The sequence below is a fragment of the Scyliorhinus canicula genome, chromosome 11 (genome assembly GCF_902713615.1).
Source record: "Scyliorhinus canicula chromosome 11, sScyCan1.1, whole genome shotgun sequence".
NCBI lineage: Eukaryota > Metazoa > Chordata > Chondrichthyes > Carcharhiniformes > Scyliorhinidae > Scyliorhinus > Scyliorhinus canicula.
In genome coordinates this window covers 100,437,096-100,458,128 of record NC_052156.1, presented here as the reverse complement: position 1 = coordinate 100,458,128, position 21,033 = coordinate 100,437,096, and the positions used below count along the sequence as shown (strand labels likewise).

General features: G+C 48.7%; 1 protein-coding gene across 2 annotated transcripts in view; it reads left to right on the top strand.

The window, feature by feature from the left end:
- Positions 1-21,033, top strand: part of cfap54 (cilia and flagella associated protein 54) — a 763,542-nt gene that overhangs the window by 630,519 nt on the left and 111,990 nt on the right. For both annotated transcript variants that reach the window (XM_038810895.1, XM_038810894.1), the window contains one exon: positions 9,549-9,657. In XM_038810895.1, coding sequence (XP_038666823.1) covers positions 9,549-9,657 — 109 coding nt within the window. The remainder of the gene's footprint in view (positions 1-9,548; positions 9,658-21,033) is intronic.

Sequence of the window (21,033 nt, the reverse complement as noted above, 5' to 3'; positions counted from 1 at the left end):
ACGAAGTTACTGTGAAAATCTCCTCATCGCCACGTTCCGCGCCTGGTCGGGTACACAGGGAGAATTCAGAATTCCTTCATCTTCCCCCGGATCATGACCATACCACCAAAATCAAGCCATTATTTCCTCTGGAGAATTCCTTCCAGGAATCCAACCTAATGGTCTTCCAACCCTGAAATGTCCCCTTCTTCCAAAAGTCCATAAACAAGACTGGCCCACTGAACTGATTACTTCCTATCTCAAATCTTTTCTTTCCTCCCTTGTCCAGTTTCTTTCCACTTGCACCGTGACTCTTAAAATGCCCCCTTGTTTCCATTTTCCTGGCCCCAGCAGTTTCCTCTTCACCATGGGCGCCCAATCTCTCTGCAGTTTCATCCCGAACGGGGTTGTCTGTGGCTCTCAACTTCCTCCTTGAACAGCGGGCGGCCCAATCAGTCCCAATCAGTCCTCTCACATTCCATGTGATCAGCCTGGTTGGGGGACATGCCCCCCCACCCCACCCAAAACTGATCAACCATAGCCCCTCTTGGGCCAGTCCCAGGCCCGCATTAAGCAACCCTCCGGGCCCACCGTCGGATCGCCACCGCCTATTGTGGTCTCGGACCATGCGCCACATTGGATGGACTTGCAAGTGGATCTGGGAAGGGGGGCCCCAGTGCCCGCAGAGGGATTATTAGCAGTTGCAGAGGTTTGTGAGTGGGTGAGAGCTACTATTCGGGTTATGTGGAACTGAATAATACGGGTGAGGTCTCGGCCGCCACGTTATGGGAGGCGCTGAAGGCAGTGGCCAGGGGGGGGGGGGGGGGAGGGAAGGGGGGGGTTAATATCAATACGGGCACATAGGGACAAGAAGGAGTAGGCTGAGATGGCGAGGCTGGTGGATGAGATCCTGCAGGTGGATAGGACGTAGTCCTAGGTTGGGCTGCTGAAAGTGCAGCAGAAACTCCAGATGGAGTTTGGACTGGTGTCTATGGGTAAGGCAGTATATGAATATGGGGAAAAGGCGAGTAGGATGTTGGCACACCAATTGAGGAAGCAGTAGGCGGCAAGGGAGATCGGAAAGGTGAAGGATAGGAGGGGTACTATGGACTTAGAATGGGGTGGGGGTGAATGGGATATTTGAGGACTTTTACAAGAGGCTATATTATTCGGACCCCCCAGCCAGGGTGGAGGGAATGAGACGTTCTTTCGATGGGTTGGAGTTCCCCAAGGTGGAGGAGGACCTGATGGAGGGGCTGAGAGCACCCATTGGATTGGTAGCGGTGATTGAGGGTATGGGGGCGATGCAGGCGAAGAAGGCTCTGGGCCTTAATGACTTCCCAGTAGAATTTTATAAAAGGTGTTTGGGGGACCTGGGACCCCTGCTGGTCGGGGCATTAAATGTGGTAAAGGAGAAGGGGGATCTCCCTCCAACATTGTCGGAGGCCTCGATTTCCTTAGAAGGATAAGGACCCGGAGCAGCGTGAGTCCTACCATCCAATTTCATTGCTGAATGCAGATGCCAAGTTGCTGGCTAAGATCTTGGCCTCACAGATTGAGGACTGTGTGTGCTGGGGTGATAGGGGAAGATCAGACGGGATTTGTAAAAGGATGGCATCTGTCGGCCAATATTAGACGTTTGTTAAACGTTATAATGATGCCCCCCCCCCCCCCCCCCCCGAGGGCAGCACGTGGAAATGTGGTTAGCACTGCTGCCTACGCCATTGAAGACCCAGGTTCGAATCCCGGCCCTAGGTCACTGTCAGTGTAGAGTTTGCACATTCTCCCCATGTCTACGTGGGTTTCACCCCCACAACCCAAAGATGTGCAGGGTAGGTGGATTGGCCATGTTAAATTGCCCCTTAATTGGAAAAAAAATAATTGGGTACTCTAAATTTATACAAAAGAATAATGATGCCCTCGGAGGGAGGAGATGTGTAGGTAGCGGTCGCTATGGATTCAGAGAGGCCCTTTGACCAGGTAGAATGGTAATACTTGTGGGAGGTACTTGGGCGGTTTTGGTTTGTGGACTGAGTCTGGCTGTTGTACCGGGCGCCGGCAGCGAGTGTACAGATGAACCGGGTGAGTTCAAGGTATTTTAGGCTGCATCGTGGGACAAGGCAGGGATGCCCACTCTCCCCGCTGCTTTTTGCCTTGGTGATGGAGCCATTGGCAATGGCGCTTAGAGCGCCATGAGGTTTGCAGGGCATTGTACGGGGGGTGGGGAGTGGAGCATGGGGTCTCGCTTATACGGATGATTTATTGCTAATATATCAAATCCACTGAAAGGTATTAGGGGGATCAGTGGCATATTGGAGATATTTGGCTGATTCTCTGGGTATAAGTTAAACATGGAGAAGAGTGAGGTCTTCCTGATCCAGGCGAGGGGGCAGGAGAGGAGGCTGGGTGAGCTGCCGCTCAAGGTAGTGGGGGCGAGTTTCAGGTATTTGGGCATCCAGGTGGCACAGGGATGGGCGAACCAACATAAATTGAATTTGTCATGACTGGTGGAACAAATTAAGGGGGATTTTAAGAAGTGGGATGTACTCCCACTGTTGTTGGTGGGGCGGATGCAGTGTGTGACGATGACGGTTCTCCTGAGGTTTATATTTGTGTTCCAGAACCTCCCAATTTTTATTCCAAAGACTTTTTTTCGGAAAGTTAATGCACTGACCTCGGGGTTTGTGTGGACGGGTAAAGCCCCATGAGTGATGAAGGTGCTGCTAGAGAGGGGACGTGGGGGTGAGGAGATGACTGGCTGTGCCAAATTTGATTAACTATTACTGAGCAGCAAATATAGCCATGGGAAGGAAGTGGGCAGTGGGGGAGGGGTCGGTAATAGGAGCGGATGGAAGCAGCCTCTTGTAAGGACTCGAGCTGAGGGACACTGTTGGCAGCGCCTCTGCCGTTCTCGCCGTCCAGGTACTTCACAAGTCCGGAGGTGGTGGCGACCCTGAGGGTGTGGAGGCAGTGGCGGCAGCACCTCGAGGCTGTAGGGTGCCTCGATTTGGGCACCGATCTGCGGGAATCATAGTTTTGCTCCAGGTGGGCTAGATGCAGGTTTCCTGGGGTGGCGGCAGGCGGGGATTGAGCGGTTTGGGGACCAATTCGTCAGGGCAGCATTTTGAGCTTGGAGGGGTGGGTAAAAGAGTATGAGCTGCCCAGCGGGAATGGGTTCCAGTACTTACAGGTGAGCGACTATTTGAGGAAGCAGGTACCGTCCTTTCCAAACTTGCTGCCTCCCCGGGGTTGCAGGACAAGGTGGTGTCAAAAGCAGAGGTGGGTGAGGGCAGAGTGTCGGAGATTTACAAAGAACTACCGCACTGGGAGGGTACCCCAATAGAAGAAGTCAAGCGCAAGTGGGGGATAGAGCTGGAGAGGGAGTTGGAAGCTGGGCTGTGGGGGGGGGGGGGGGGGGGGGGGGGGGGAGAGGCTTTGAGGAGGGTGAACGCATCCTCTTTGTGTGCGAGGCTTAGTCTTATTCAATTCAAGGGTACATATGACGGTGACCAGGATGTGTTGGTTTTTTGAGTGGGTGGAGGATAGGTGTGGGTGGTGCATGGGTGGGCCTGCGAACCATGTCCACCTGTTTTGGGCCTGCCGAAGCTGGAGGGATTCTGGCGGGGGTTTGCTGACATGATGTCTGAGGTGTTGAGGGTGAAGGTGGTCCTGAATCCAGAAGTGTCGATCTTTGGAGTGTGGGAAGATCCGGGAGTCCAGGGGGCGAGAGAGGCCAATGTGCTGGCCTTTGTCTCCCTGGTAGCCCGGAGACGGACCTTGCTGGGATGGAGGGACCCGGGACCAACAAAATCGAATGTGTGTGGGTGAGCGACTTTGCGGAATTCCTCAGGTTAGAAAACATCAAGTTCACTTTGAGAGGGACTATGGAGAGGTTTACCCGGAGATGGAAACCGTTTCTCGACTATTTCAAGAATAGTTATGAAGTCAGCAGGGGGCAGGTGTTGGGGCTAAAAAAAAGGAGGCAGGGGTGGTGGCAGCAGTAGGGAGGGTGGACGGTGGAGTGTTGGATATTTATTTGTTATGTGAATTCCTGTTTGCTCTCTTTTTGGTTGTGGTTGTTTGATATATATATATATATACAAATGCCTTAATAAAAACATTTTTGTAAAAACTTTACTAATTTCGACCATTTTCTCCACAGCATGGGCCATCTCCAAATTTCCTTCGCCTTCCTTGGGTTCTCTCTCCATTTCTGGGAATAGGCTAGCCACCAATGTTCATTATAAGCCCACTGACTCTAACAGCTACTTCAACTACCCTTCTTACTACCCTTCTTGTGAGGATCCTGTTCTGTTTTCACAGTTTCTCCATCTCGTTCTGTTGAGATGAAAGAACCTTCCTGATTCGCACTTCCATTATGTTTTCCTTTCAACACAACCAAGGAACCCCCCCCCCCCATCATGGTTGAAACGGACAGGGCTTGTTTTGCTCTCACTCACACCCCTCCCTCCCAGAATCACAGTCACATTCTCCTTGTCATCACTTTACATTCAGCCAACCTTCATATTCAGTGGATCATCATCTGCCATGTCTGCTACTTCCAAAAACTCATCTTTCCTTCCTGCGTCAGCATTATGAATGGACTGTTCCTTCTGTGATACACTAGTCCGCTCTGCATTTACCTCCAACATCCCCCTCCAGTCCTCTACCACCTTCTTGTGCAACACCTGTCCTTTACCTCCTCCATTTTCATAGTTGAAGGCCATAAAAACTGTATCTCGGGGAAATAATGATTTACTTACACTTCTTTCAATTCAGTTGTTGCATTTGCTGTTCACTTTGTGGTCTTCTCCACATTGTAGAGACCAAATGAAGATTGGATGATCGCCTGGCAAAACACCTTCAATCAGCACACAAGTGTCACCCTGAGCTTACCGTCACTAGTCACTTTAATTCTCCACCCGGTCCCTCCTCTGACCTTTTAGTCCTTGACCTGCTCCAATGTTCCAATAGACTCAGTGCAAGTTTAAGAAACTGTAGCTCATCTTTTAACTGAGCATTTTAGAGCCTTTATGACTTAACATTGAATTCAACAATTTTAGATCATAACCTCTGCCCCCCATTTTTGTTTTATTTTTGTTGCTTCTCTTTTCACTCATTTCCTGTACATTCAGACAGCAGTTAGCTTGCCATTCACTCCTCCTCAGCATACATCTTTGGTCTCTATCATAATATCCATTCATGTATATAATGAGATGCAGACAGGCAGTGATTGACACACAGGATGACCAATGAACACACAACACAGAACAACCAATCACCAGACAGGACACCACCACTATAAACCCACAGGGCATTAAGACTCTCCATCTCTCAGGACGCAGCTACTGAGACAGTCAGAGTGCACAAGCTAGTGAGCACTATTACCATGCGGTAGCTAGTAAGTCTGGTCAAGCCAGTAAGAGGTCATCAGTTGGATTAGTAGAGTGTCATCCCACAGCTGAACATGTACAGCAGTCCACTAGTTAAATAAAAGTGTTGGATCATCTCCTGTGGCAGACGTTTATTTCTAGCTTCCCTGCATCCAGTTGCAGTCAACGTCGAACCAACCTGCCTAACACACCATGGTACCAGAGCGCTATTAATCCTGCCGAACCTACCTCGGGTGAATCTGCAATGACCAGCAAGCAGCCATCCAGCAAAATGGAAAACAGCCAGCCTCCTCCGCAGCTCCGCATCTCCGGCAACCTCGCCGCCAATTGGAAAATCTTCAAGCAAAAGTTCCTCCTGTATATCGATGCCTCCGACCTTGAGGCAGCATCGGATGCCAGGAAGATCGCGCTATTCCTCTCGACTGCGGGGATCACGCCATCCATATCTACAACTCGCTTACGTTTGCCGATGGCAAAGACAAGACGAAGTTCAAGACAGTTCTGCTAAAATTCGACAGCCACTGTGACATTGAGGTGAATGAGAGCTTTGAACGGTACATCTTCCAACAGAGGCTTTAGGGTAGGGATGAACCTTTTCAGTCCTTCCTGACCCATCTCCGCATCCTCGCGCAGTCATGTAATTATGACTCGACGGCGAGATGACTTCATGTCCTGGGCTCCATTGGAATACGTCTCCAGGGCCATGACTCCAACCGAACAACGGTATGCCCAGATGGGTCTCCTGACAGGAATAGTCAAGTTTCATGACTACGTATATGGCCTGCCAAAGTTCACGGTGGAAACAGACCACAGGCCTTTAGTCCACATAATCCAAAAGGATTTAAATGACATGACACCTCGGCTGCAGCGAATTCTTCTTCATCTCCTCCGGTATGACTTCGAACTCGTCTACACACTAGGTAAGGAGCTGATCATCGCGGATGCCCTATCCTGATCCATCACCACGCCGTGTGAACAGGGCGACTTCATCTGCCACATAGAGGCACAGGTGCAGTTGTGTGCCAGCAACCTCCCAGCCACTGATGAACGAGTGATCCAAATACGTGAAGAAACTGCCAAGGATCCTCTACTGCAGCGCGTGATGCAACACCTCGCCCATGGCTGGCAAAAGGGGCAATGTCCCCAGTTCTTCAACGTTAAGGACGAGTTGACGGTCATTAAGGGAATCCTTCTTAAACTGGACAGGATTGTCATTCCTCAAAGCATGCGAGCTATGATGCTCGGGCAAATCCATGAGGGTCACCTTGGGGTCGGAAAATGTCGACGCAGAGCTCAGGAGGCGGTTTATTGTCTGGGCATCAACCAGGACATTGCTGACATGGTCGTCAACTGCCCAACCTGCCAGAAGTTTCAACTGGCTCAGCCCAAGGAAACACTGCAACAGCACGAGATTGTGAACTCACCATGGTCTAAAGTGGGGGTAGACCTCTTTCACGCCAATGGGCGTGACTACATGCTCTTGGTCGACTACTTCTCTAGTTACCCGGAGCGGTGAAATTGTCGGACCTCACGTCCAGGTCAGTCATCAAAGCCTGCAAAGAGACGTTTGCCAGGCACGGGATACCACTCACAGTAATGAGTGACAACGGTCTATGTTTCTACAGCCAGGAGTGGTCCGATTTTGCATGATCCTACAACTTCAGACCTATCACCTCCAGTCCCCATTACCCACAATCAAACGGGAAGGCCGAGAAAGGGGTCCATATTGTCAAGCGGTTGTTGTGCAAGGCTGCAGACTCAGCCTCCGATTTCAACTTGGCATTGCTGGTTTACAGGGCAACCCCTTTGTCGACTGGTTTGTCTCTGGCGCAGATACTCATGTACCGCAACCTGAGGAAGATTGTTCCAGCCATCCATGTTCCAGACCTTGACCATCTCACGGTGCTGCAGAAAGTGCAGCGATCCAGGGACCACCAGAAGATCGTGTATGATGCCCATGCCACGGATCTGCCTGCGCTGACTCCAGCAGATGTTGTTCGCGTCCAGTTGCCTGAGGGAGGTTGGTCAGCCCCAACTGTTGTTGTCAGGAAGGCCGCCCCAGTATAGGGTGTAGGGTGGGTACGTGGGTTTGAGTAGGGTGATCATGGCTCGGCACAACATCGAGGGCCGAAGGGCCTGTTCTGTGCTGTACTGTTCTATGTTCTATATGTTCGTTAACTCAACACTTGTACATAGTCAGGCATGTATATACCTCCACGTTCCAAAACTTATTTTTAAAAAAGGGGAGATGTCATAATATCCACTCATGTATATAATGAGATGCAGACAGGCAGTGATTGACACACAGGATGACCAATGAACACGCAACACAGAACAACCAATCACCAGACAGGACACCACCAATATAAAGCCCACAGGTCATTAAGACTCTCCATCTCTCAGGACCCAGCTACTGAGACAGTCAGAGTGCACAAGCTAGTGAGCACTCTTACCATGCGGTAGCTAGTAAGTCTGGTCAAGCCAGTAACAGGTCATCAGTTGGATTAGTAGAGTGTCAACTGTTGCTCGTTATGCTTTCCCTTAATTTGCTCTGTTTTAATTACCTTTGCTCAAGAGTGGGCAGGTATCTTTCTGATACCACCACAGGGTTCAAAGCCGAATACTGATCAATGACTCGATACACCAGTTAGTAAGTTTGAAATCAATGCACATTTATTTACACGCACAGTCAATTATTACTCATGCATAAACTCTACCCGCTAAATTACAACTACTACTAAAAGCCTATACTTAGCTTCGAGTGGCCCACTCAGTCAGAGGAACAATGGCCGTTGTCCGGTTCTGATACTGCTGGCTTCGAACTGGTATAGAATAGTAGCTAGGATAGTAGAATAGTCTATCTCGTGGCGTGCGTTGACCTTAGACTTACTTGGCTGGTGCTTGGCGCGCCTCTCGTCGCTGAGAGCCAAATGCCAAGGTGAAGATGGAGAAGCTAAGAGTTCTCAAGAGCTTCTCAAAAGAGGGAACTGACCTTGGGGACTCTGTTTTATAGCCCCCAGGGTTTCGCGCCCTTCTGGGCGGACCTTGGACTTGGTCCCAATTAATTGGACCATGTCCCAGTTGTTTGTATCGATTCTCTTCAATAAAGGGGTCGTTCCCTGATCGTTGGGCTGGCTCTATATAACCGGTGGCCTGCCTTTGTTTTAGCTTCCACTGGCGCCGGGAAGTCTGTCCTGGTACCGATTGTTTCAATGTTTCTTTTTGTCCCCGGAGATAGCTCATTACTATGCTAATGGCTTGTAGTTTCAGTTCTGTCTGGGTTCTGCAGGTTCTAATCCACAGGAAACCTTGCTCCTGCTTGTTTTTCTAGTGCTGTCCATTTTTCCCTGCACTCTTTGCGAGTATCCATTTTGAAATCGGGACGTGGCCACCCCAGTTGGCTACACAACCCACAGCTGAACATGTACAGCAGTCCACTAGTTAAATAAAACAGTGTTGGATCATCTCCTGTGTCAGACGTTTGTTTCTAGCTTCCCTGCATCCAGTTGCAGTCAACGTCGAACCAACCTGCCTAACACATCAGTCTCTTGTCCCATTATCTCTCCAATTGGTCTTTAATCCTCCCCTGTTCTTCACCTTCTCACAGATTTTCCCTTTCTTTCTTATTCTCACCAACCCCACTTTCACTATTAAATATCTAACTTTTCCCATTTCTGATGAAAGGTCACAGACTTAAAACATTAACTCAGTTTCTCATCACAAATTCTGCCAGAGCTCCCATTCCCGCATTTTCTGTTTTTAAATCAAAAAATAAAGATGTGTGGTGCTTCTTCATCATGCAAATCAATATTCATTGATATTCATCAACAAATGAGCGAAGATTGGTGACACAGTCGTTAGCGCTGCTGCCTCACAGCGGCAGAGACCCGGTTTCAATTCTGGCCTTGGGTAACTGTCAGTGCGGAGTCTGCACTTTCTCCCCGTGTCTGTGTGGGTTTCCTCCTGGTGGTGCGGTTTCCTCCCGCAGTCCAATGATGTACAGGTTAGTAGGGTTGGCCAAGCTAAACAGTCCCTAGTGTCCAGGGATATGCAGATTAGGTTATGGGGTTAGGGTGGGGTGGGAGGGGGAGTGGAAGTAGGTAAAGTGATCTTTCAGAGGGCCAATGCAGACTCAATTCTATGATTCATCAGTGTATCGTTTGTTTGATTTTTTAGGAAAGATTCTTCGCCAAATTGCACAAGTACATTATGAGAAAACCCTTGAAGCTGCAAATTGTTTCATGGAAGCGATCAACATCACTTACTGTCATGAGCAAAATCTCTGGTAAGTTTAAACAAGAGCAAAATACAACACTTCGAATCTGAGATAAAAATAGAAAGTGCTGGAAATGCTGACCAAGTCAGACAGCGTCTGTGGTGAGAGAAACAAACTTAATGTTTCAGATCAATAGCCTTTCATCAGATTTGTATTTCATTCTGGTATGCCCAGTCTGAATATCTATTCAAGCATATTAAGAGGTTGAGTTCTGATGTAGGGTCACAGAACTGAAACGTTGACTTTGCCAGACCTGGTAAATATTCCCATTCATTTCTATTTTTTAAAATATCTGGTAACCTCAATGGGAAAGGATAAGATGTCAGTTGTCAGAACAGCATCATTCCTTGTAGAGATGAGAAGTACAGCTGTCCTGACAGTATAGATCATTCTGATATTCAGAAAAAAGCTCTCCATCACGAATATTAACTTTTCTTCTTTTCTTAAATACTGATGAACCTGGACTTCCGGTGGCGGCCATGCGCGGGTCGGTCGCCTTTTCGGTAGCTCCCGCCGCTAACGGAGTAACGGGCCCTTTGAAGGAGCTTTGAGGGCCCTTTTTCAACTCAAATCGGCAGGCAAGTGGCGCTAGAAGGCTCCCCACAGCAGTTTATGGAGGGGATCAAGAGCAGGAAGGCCAAACAAACGACCAGTGAGAAGCGGCAGGAACGGGTGCGGGGTACAGAAAATGGCGGCCGGCTTGGATCAGGCAGTGTGGGCCCAATGGTCGCGGGAACAGCAGGAGTTCCTTAGAGGCTGCTTTGCTGACCTGAAAACAGAGATGCTGGCCCCAATGAAGGCCTCAATGGAGAAAATGGTTGAAACCCATAAAATGCAGGAGAAAATGCAGCAATCAAGGAGATTGAGAAAAAGGTCTCGGATAACGAAGATGAGATAGTGGGCCTGGCTGTCAGGGTGGAGGCACACGATGCCCTACATAAGAGGTGGCAGGAGAGGCTGGAAGACCTTGAAAACAGGTCCAGGAGGCAAAACCTGCGCATTCTGGGCCCACCTGAGGGTGCAGAGGGTTCGGACGCGAGCGCACTCGTGACCACGTTACTGGGGATCCTGATGGGGCCAGGAGCAGGAGCAAGGGCAGAGTCCTTGCAAGGAAGCCCAAACGAAAGAACCGCCGAGGGCCATGTTGGTATGGTTGCACCGCTTCTCAGATAAGGAACGAGTCCTGCGATGGGCTAAAAAGGAGCAGAGCAGCAGGTGGGAGAACAGTGTAATCCGCATCTACCAGGACCTGGGAGCAGAACTGGCCACGAGGTGCGCTGGATTCAACCGAGCTAAGGTGGCCCTCCACAGCAAAGAGGTGAAGTTCGGGCTGTTGCATCCGGCGAGGCTGTGGATCACGTATCAAGATCGCCACCATTACTTTGATACACCGGACGAGGCGTGGAATTTTATCAAGCAAGAAAAGTTGGACTCGACCGAAAGGACAGCCACACTGGGACGTTACTCTGGTGGGGATGTTAATTGCCTCATAGCTGGAGGGAGCGACATTATGTTGTAGTGATCTGTATATATACAAGGGGTCAATGTAGATGCAATACAACTGAGCAAGCACTAGAGGGAGCATGGGAGAAGTATAAATAGAGACAGACAGGAAGTTAGAGGAAACTTCACAGGAATGGCAGCTTGGAGCAGGACAGACAGGTAGCTCAGATGTAACACAAGTTAAGCTCTGGAGAGAGAACTCACAATGAAGCATCTACTTCAACTTTAAGACTACGAGCGTTATTCAGAGACAAGGAACAACACATGGTACCAGGAGACTTAAGAACGTTTACTATAACACTACACAAGCTGCAGACAGAGAAAGACCAAAATGGCAAGGAAAACTCCTACCGGAAATTCGACGTGGGAAGACTTTGCTAATTCGATGATATCTGTTGGAACCCCACCTCAGCTGAACACAACCGATAATTTAAGTAATGACTGGAAAATATTTAAACAAATGTTCGATATATATTTAATAGCTAATGATTTAGAAGCAGCCTCAGAAGAAATGAAAATAGCACTGCTCATCACAGGACATGAAGCTAGAGAAATATACAATTGCTTTAAATACTTGAAAGGTGAAGACAGTTTGAACAATTTGAAGAGCACTGTATGGAATTTGAACAGTACTGTATGCTCAGAGACCAAATTGCACAGGGAATGAGTGATGCAAATCTCAAACAATCACTACCAGAACAGAAAGGGTTCAGTCTAGAAATCGCGAGTGAAAAGTCCAGATCAAAAGGAAAAAGTAACTTGAACTTCTTACATGAAAAAACACTGAAATCCACTGTAAAATGCGTCTGAGCACATTTTACAGTCTCCGGGGAACAAAAGACGAAAATCTGAGTCTACGCATGCGCAGGAAACAGAAGCCGCATATGCGCAGTTAAAATCAGCCATTTTGTCTTCTACGCGTTAGGAAAAGAAGTTTTGGTCATGGATCGTTCTGTGCATGCGCAAGCCGCGCATGCCCAGTTCAAAGAAAAGATCGCACCATTTGAAGATGGGCTTGCGCATGCGCAGTGTACAAAAAACAGCAGAGTAAAGGAAGATCAATTTACGTATGCGCAATCGATTCCTACGCATGACGTCACGAGCGCCATGACGACAGAGGACTCTGCCCATGCCCACTTAAAAGGGAAATGCCCGAAAATTGAAAACAAGACACTTAAAGCTGTAAAACCCAATTTTCTTACCTCAAAAGACAGAATAATGCCTGAACGTATGTCAGCAGTTGAAAATAACTCTCACAACACCCTGGAAAAAGCAGTCTGCACCACTCAAAGTGAAGAGTACAATGACAAATCTGAAACCAAAGAAGGTGATTTGTTCATTGCTTTAGAAGACAGCGATAACAACTCCGAAATAAAAACAAATGATTTGTCTATCGAACAATACACACAATACTGCTCCGACATGGCTGAGTAATTCGGATATGCTGATTTGAGCCACCAGAAGAAGACACTGAATGTCTACCCACTGTATGTGAGACAAGTGACGAAGAAATCACAATTCCCATATAGGATCTGCAGGATCACAGCCAGAATGACAGAACTCAGCTCGCCTGTACAGAAGCACTCAACAATCAGTATAGGGCTACTCATGAGTCCAGAGAGACTACGTCAATTGAAATCTTGACGATTTTGACTCCAGAACAGGAGCACCAAGAGTCCAGAGAGACCACGTCAATTCCAATCTTGACGATTTTGACTCCAGGAGAGGAGTACCAAGAGTCCAGAGAGACCACGTCAATAGAAATTGTGAAGATTTTGACTCCAGAAGAGGAGCACAAGACCCACAAGAAAATAAAATCGTGAAGATTTTGACTCTAAAAGAGGAGCACCAAGGAAGCAAAGAAGAGGAATCAAATCCACCACAAATGACTGATGTCACCAACATCAATGCAACATCAGATCATTCTCACCATTCTCTAGATGAAATGCTCAATGTAACAGATACCACAAAGGACACTCGCACCAATAACTGTGACAAATACGCGAATTATCCACACAGAACACTCATTGAACGCAACAAGAAAAACAAGAACCACAAGAAGCACAGCAGAAACAAGAACATGTTATGGGCAGCATGGTAGCATTGTGGATAGCACAATTGCTTCACAGCTCCAGGGTCCCAGGTTCGATTCCGGCTTGGGTCACTGTCTGTGTGGAGTCCTCCCCGTGTGTGCGTGGGTTTCCTCCGGGTGCTCAGGTTTCCTCCCACAGTCCAAAGATGTGCAGGTTAGGTGGATTGGCCATGATAAATTGCCCTTAGTATCCAAAATTGCCCTTAGTGTTGGGTGGGGTTACTGGGTTATGGGGATAGGGTGGAGTTGTTGACCTTGGGTAGGGTGTTCTTTCCAAGAGCTGGTGCAGACTCGATGGGCCAAATGGCCTCCTTCTGCACTGTAAATTCTATGAAAAAAACAGCAGCAACAACAAAAACAACAAGTACAACAACAAAAACTACAAGAACAACAACAAAAACAACACGAAACATAACAAAGACAACAACAAGCACGACAAGAAAAACAGCAAGAACAACAAAATCAGAAACAAGCACAACAAGAAAAACAAGAACAACGACGAAAACAACAAATACAGAAACAACAAGCATGACAAAGACAACAACAAGAATGACAATGAAAATAACAAAGATAGAAACGACAGAAACACCAGCAATGAAACAACGACCTGTACAACATGGTACAACTTTGCACACGAAGGACAATGCCACAGCACACTGCAAAACAATGACAAGACTAAAACCATGCCATGGCAAGACAAAGAATCTCATGGATTAACATCTGCTCCAGAACAAGCAAGCACACCAGCTTTCAAGGCAGATGACACAAAATCAATATCACAAGCACAGAAAAAAAAGTCCATGTCAGTCAACATGTGGTTCGACCATTCAAACACCTCGGGATGACTTGTTGATTATTTAACACACAAGATCACTGACAACATTCACAAAGGAATTGCAATATCAATATCACCACGTCAACAACAAAAAAAAAGAAAAAAACTCACCGAACAAATTCATAAAGTTTGGACTCATAAATTTTTTTATTCGGGTTGGACTCATAAATACCAATTGACTTTGTACAATAACCAATATCATCACCACTTGTACAGAGATCATTATCATAAGTAATCTAACTGCTTTGTACAATTTTCTTTACCACTGTACAGAAAATATGTAAAAGAAAAAAGGGAGATAGACATAGAATTTACAGTGCAGAAGGAGGCCATTCGGCCCATCGAGTCTGCACCGGCTCTTGGAAAGAGCACCCTACCCAAGGTCAACACCTCCACCCTATCCCCATAACCCAGTAACCCCACCTAACACTAAGGGCAATTTTGGACACTAAGGGCAATTTATCATGGCCAATGCACCTAACCTGCACATCTTTGGACTGTGGGAGGAAACCGGAGCACCGGAGGAAACCCACGCACACACTGGGAGGATGTGCAGACTCCGCATAGACAGTGACCCAAGCCGGAATCGAAACTGGGACCCTGGAGCTGTGAAGCGATTGTGATAACCAAAATGCTACCGTGCTGCCCTAACTGCTTCTCCAGTAAGTGGTCACATGGGCGCCAATTACTACACCTTCTTAAAGACGTGAAGCTGGTGGAATGGCTTCTCCAGGAATCCGAAGAGGTGAGCAGCCACCTTCATTCCCAGGCAATGTTATCGGGGACAGTTGGATTGCTGCCCTGGTATTCGGAGGATGGTGGGGAAGCCCCTGGGGGGCCAATCTGAGTTGGAGTGGCCCCCCATTGGTGCAGGGTTGTGAGTCAGGGAGGGTGGCTGCCCTTGGCCTGGGCGGGAGGAGGGGGGGGGGGGGGGGAATGAGCGCCTCAGCACCCACGTGTCCGCCATGCCAACATCTGGATCTTTTGTTCCCATTCTGAGGGCAACCCCAGTCCGAGTGTGCCAGCCCTACCAACCCATAACTCCCATTGACGCAGAGGCCTCAGACCGCGCAAGCTGAATGCTATTGCTAATTAGGAATTGCCAATGTAGTTAAGTGAGCACTTCACACCTCCCAAATGGATCCCCGGGGGTCGGCGAACCATGTAGCATGTGGGCGTTATTGCCTGGCATCCCAATCAGACCGTGATGCCTAGACATTCTGCCCAAACACTGCAGGAGGCAACACCAGAACGTAGTAGCAAACAACCGAATGCCCAGAGGCTGGGCCCCAGTACCAGCGACATATCGGGGAAGGGGGAGCAGTGGTGGAATAGAGGGTCCTTTGGAGGAAGACACTGCTAGTTATCTATCGCATAACCTCTCGAATTCCTTACAGATATTATACGGAATGGACGATATCTTGGATCCCATGAAAGCTGCTAGGCAGCCAGACGCCGAAGAGGGCGGGCGGGAACAGCGTCATCAAAGACTCACAGTGGTGGCCCATCTGCAATGCCCTGCCCACACCCTGAGGACCCGATCACCCATTAGGCCTGGGAGGGACCCAAAGGGGGAGGCTGGCGACAGCCCAAGTTGTATAGGCGTCGCAGGTCTTTCAAACAAATGACGGACAGCATGTTTCACAGGAGGTTCTGCCTCAACAAGGCGATGGACATGGCACCACGTGGAGGAGGGGAATACCCGCTTCTGGTGGCCTTCAAGGTCAACGCAGCCCTGAACCTCTGCACCTTATGAAATGAAAATCACTTATTGTCACAAGTCGGCTTCAAATTAAGTTACTGTGGCTTGAGTGGAGACTAGTGTGGCATCTCGCAAGTTAAAGCCCACAAGTGCATCCGTGACGTAACGGATGACTTATTTGCCGAGGCGCTGGGAAGTTTTGGGTTTGGTGAGGGCTTTGTTGACTGGGTGCGGTTGCTCTATCAGGCCCCAGTAGCGAGTGTGCGTATGAACCGGCTGAGGTCTGGGTATTTGAAACTACATCGAAGGACGAAGCAAGAGTGCCCCCTCTCCCCGTTACTGTTTGCTCTGGCCATAGATCCATTGTCCATGGCGTTAAGAGCCTCTAGGAACTGGAAAGGGCTGGTGTGTGGGGGGGAGAACGGGGGTGGGGGGGGGGGGGGGTGGTGGGGTGGAGCATCGGGTCTCGCTTTACGCAGATAACCTGCTCTTATATATTTCAGCCCCGTTGGATGGGATGGAGGAAGTAATGCGAATCCTGGGGGAATTCGGTAATTTTTCGGGGTATAAATTGTACATGGGGTAAAGCGAGATGTTCGCGATCCAGGCAAGAGGACAGGAGAAGAGATTGGGAGAGCTGCCGCTTAGAATGGTACGAAAGAGCTTTCGGTATCTGGGAATCCAGATGGCCCGAGAATGGGAGGCACAAGTTAAACCTATCCCAGCTGGTAGAAAAAATGGGAGAGGACTTTAAGAGATGGGACATGCTCCCAATATCACTGGCAGGGAGGGTACAGACCGTGAAAATGACGGTCCTCCCCAGATTTCTGTTTGTCTTTCAGTGCCTCCCCATCTTCATCCCAAAGGCTTTTTTCAAGCGGGTGAATAAGGTTATTTTGGGCTTTGAGTGGGCGGGTAAATCCTCACTAGAGAAGAAAGTGTTGCTGGAGCGCAGTCGGGGGGAGGATGGGTTGGCACTGCCGAACTTCTGCAATTACTACTGGGAGGCTAATATAGCCATGATTAGGAAGTGGGTTGTGGGAGAGGGGTCAGCGTGGGAGTGGATGGAGGCGGCGTCGTGCAAAGACACAAGTTTGGGAGCACTTCTTCCGTTCTCGCTGGCCCGATACCCCACAAGTCCGGTGGTGGTGGCGGCTCTGAGAATCTGAGGGTAATGGAAGAGATATAGGAGAGTGGAGGAAGCATTGGTTTGGACCCCAATTTATAATAATCATCGGTTTGTACCGGGTAGACTGGATGGTGGGTTCCGGAGATGGCAAAGGGCAGGAATTAGAAGGATGGGGGATCTATTTACAGACAGGAGCTTCCCCAGCTTGAAAGCCTTGGACGATAAATTTGAATTGCCAGGAGGGAACGGGTTTAGGTATTTTCAGGTGCGAGACTTCCTGAGAAAGCAGGTCCCGGCCTTTCCGCTGCTGCCGCCACGGGGGATACAGGACAGAGTAGTCTTCAGTACCTGGGTGGGAAAGGAGAAGCTATCAGATATTTACCAGGAGCTTTCGGAGGCGGAGTAAACTCCGGTGGAGGAGCTTAAGGGCAAATGGGAGGACAAGCTAGGAGGAGAGAAAGAGGCGGGTCTATGGGCGGATGCCCTAAGCAGGGTTAATATCTCCTCATCATGGCCCAGGCTTAGCCTGATACAATTTAAAGTAGTCCACCGGGCACACATGACAGTGGCTAGGATGAGCAAGTTTTTCGTGGTTGAGGATAGGTGTTCGAGGTGCGCTGGAAGCCCAGCAAATCGTGTCCACATGTTTTGGGCATGCCCAAAGCTTAGAGGGTTTTGGCATGGTTTTGCTAAGGCAATTGGATTGGATTGGATTGGATTTGTTTATTGTCTCGTGTACCGAGGTAAAATGAAAAGTATTTTTCTGCAAGCAGCTCAACAGATCATTCAGTACATGGGAAGAAAAGGGAATTAAACAAAATACATGAGAATACATAATAGGGCAACACAAGATATACAATGTAATGTTCACAGTACTAAAAACACGGGTGGTGCCGAGTCTGGAGGTAGTGATCTTTGGAGTGTCGGAAGAGTCAAGAGTTCAGGGGGCGAAAGAGGCTGATGTCTTGACCCTTGCCTCCCTGGTAGCCCGGAGACTGATCTTGGTAATGTGGAGGGACTTGAAGCCCCCAAGCGTAGAGACCTGGGTTAGTGACATGGCTGGGTTTCTCAGTCTCCAGAAAATTAAGTTCGCCTTACGAGGGTCAATGGTTGGGTTCATCCGGAGGTGGCAGCTGTGCGGGGGGGGGGGGGGGGGGGCCGGATTGTTGTTTTATGGTTGGGGTGTGTGAAGATTGGGATGGGGGTGGAAATGTATATTATACCATGTTCATGTCATTGTTATTGTTACTATTATAAAAACGTTCAAATACCTTAATCAAAATATTTTAAAGAAAAGTTGCTCCCCATGATCAGTTGGTGTGTGTCAATGTCGGGAATTTCCGTCATGGTCTCCTTTATAAAGTCTGTGTCATCCCAGTTGGGTGCGTACACATTTACCAGAATCATCGGTGCCCCGTTCAGGACACCGCTGACCATAGTCCTCCTTGGTCCGTTACCGTCTTTGTCTCAGTGAACCTCGTCCTTTTGCTAATCAGTATGGCAACTCCCCTAGCCCTCGTCCCGCAGCATGAATGGTACATCTGTCCCAGCCAGCCCTTTGTTACCCGCAGTCGGTCCTTCTCCTTCGGGTTTGTCTCCTGCGGGAATATTATGTCGCCAGTCAGACTTCTTAAGTAGGCAAAGACTCTGGACTTTTTCACTGGGCTGTTGGGTCCCCTGACATTCCAGGTGATAATCCTAGTGGGGGATTTCTGCCCGCCCCCCCTTCTTGCGGGATCAATCATACCTGATGGACGCGCTCCTGAACTCCGGGGTTTCCCTTTGTTAGGGGGCCATCACAAATGCCCTGGTCGCTTTTCTCACCATGAGGCCGGGCCCCTGCGCTCCGGGATTTCCCTTTGTCCAGGGGGCATCCAACATGGCTGCCAACTGTTTGTACGCCACATGGGTGCGCCCCTTCACTCCGGGGTTTCCTTTTATTTCGGCACCCTCTCAAGTAGCTGCTTGTGGCGTCATCTTGTTTCCTTGGCCTGCTCCCTACCTGCTGAAGCCAATCCGAGAACCAACACTTTTTTCCTGTCCTGTTTCCTAAGCGTTCCTTTTCCTACCCCCCCCCCCCCCGTCCGCCCCTCCCTGCATCTCACCTTCCCCCCCCCCCCCCCCCCCCATGCGTTCCCCCTCCCTGTCTCTGTGCCTCTCCCTTTCCGTCACTCTGGCCAGGCGCATCCTCCATACCGAGAGGTGCGCTGTGGCCCCCCCCTTACTGCCTGTCTTCCCATGCTAGCTATCCCTGCTATTACGGTGGCTCTCACCTGCATTGCCCCGTCTTCGCGCTCTCTCTTTTTCATTAGAATAAGGCAGTACAGTCCCGCGCAAGCATGGTAACTGTTCAATAAGTTTCTGTGTCTTTAGCGATCTTCCTCTGATCCGCCTTCATTGCTGATTCGCCTGCACAAAATCGTTTGCCTCCGCCGGGGTGTTGAAATAGTGCTCTTTGTTCTGGTATGTGACCCAGAGCCTGGCTGGGAATAGCATGCCAAATCGCACCAAATATTTGTCTAGCGTCGACTTTAGAACATAGAACATAGAACATTGAACACTACAGCGCAGTACGGGCCCTTCGGCCCTCGATGTTGCGCCGACCTGTGAAACCATCTGAAGCCTATCTGACCTACACTATTCCATTTTCATCCATATGTCTATCCAGTGACCACTTAAATACCCTTAAAGTTGGCGAGTCTACTACTATTGTAGGCAGGGCGTTCCACACCCCTACTACTCTCTGAGTAAAGAAACTGCCTCTGACATCTGTCCTATATCTCTCACCCCTCAATTTAAAGCTATGTCCCCTCGTGTTGGTCATCACCATCCGAGGAAAAAGACTCTCACTGTCCACCCTATCTAACCCTCTGACTATCTTATATGTCTCTATTAAGTCACCTCTCAGCCTTCTCCTCTCTAACGAAAACAACCTCAATTCCCTGAGCCTTTCCTCGTAAGACCTTCCCTCCATACCAGGCAACATCCTAGTAAATCTCCTCTGAACCCTTTCCAAAGCTTCCACATCCTTCCTATAATGTGGTGACCAGAACTGCACGCAGTACTCCAGGTGTGGCCGCACCAGAGTTATGTACAGCTGCAGCATGACCTTGTGGTTCCGAAACTCAATCCCCCTGCTTATAAAGGCTAGCACACCATATGCCTTCTTAACAGCCCTATTAACCTGGGTGGCAACTTTCAGGGATTTATGTACCTGGATGCCGAGATCTCTCTGTTCATCTACACTACCAAGAATCTTGCCATTAGCCCAGTACTCTGCATTCCTGTTACTCCTTCCAAAGTGAACCACCTCACACTTTTCCGCATTAAACTCCATCTGCCACCTCTCAGCCCAGCTCTGCAGCTTATCTATGTCCCTCTGTATCCTATAACATCCTTCAGCACTATCCACAACTCCACCGACCTTCGTGTCATCTGCAAATTTACTAACCCATCCTTCTACACCCTCTTCCAGGTCATTTATAAAAATGACAAACAGCAGTGGCCCCAAAACAGATCCTTGCGGTACACCACTAGTAACTGAACTCCAGGATGAACATTTGCCATCAACCACCACCCTCTGTCTTCTTTCAGCTAGCCAATTACTGATCCAAACCGCTAAATCACCTTCAATTCCATACTTCCTTATTTTCTGCAATAGCCTACCGTGGGGAACCTTATCAAACGCCTTACTGAAATCCATATACACCACATCAACAGCTTTACCCTGATCCACCTGTTTGGTCACCTTCTCAAAAAACTCAATAAGGTTTGTGAGACATGACCTACCCTTCACAAAACCGTGTTGAGTATCGCTAATCAACTTGTTCTTTTCAAGATGATTATAAACCCTATCTCTTATAACCTTTTCCAACATTTTACCCACAACCGAAGTAAGGCTCACAGGTCTATAATTACCAGGGTTGTCTCTACTCCCCTTCTTGAACAAGGGGACAACATTTGCTATCCTCCAGTCTTCCGGCACTATTCCTGTCGACAAAGACGACATAAAGATCAAGGACAAAGGCTCAGCAATCTCCTCCAGACTTTGTTTGGTTGAACTCGGCCCTGTGTTTTGACAGATTTGTCCCAATGTCTTGATCAATACGGATTTTGTGTCTTTC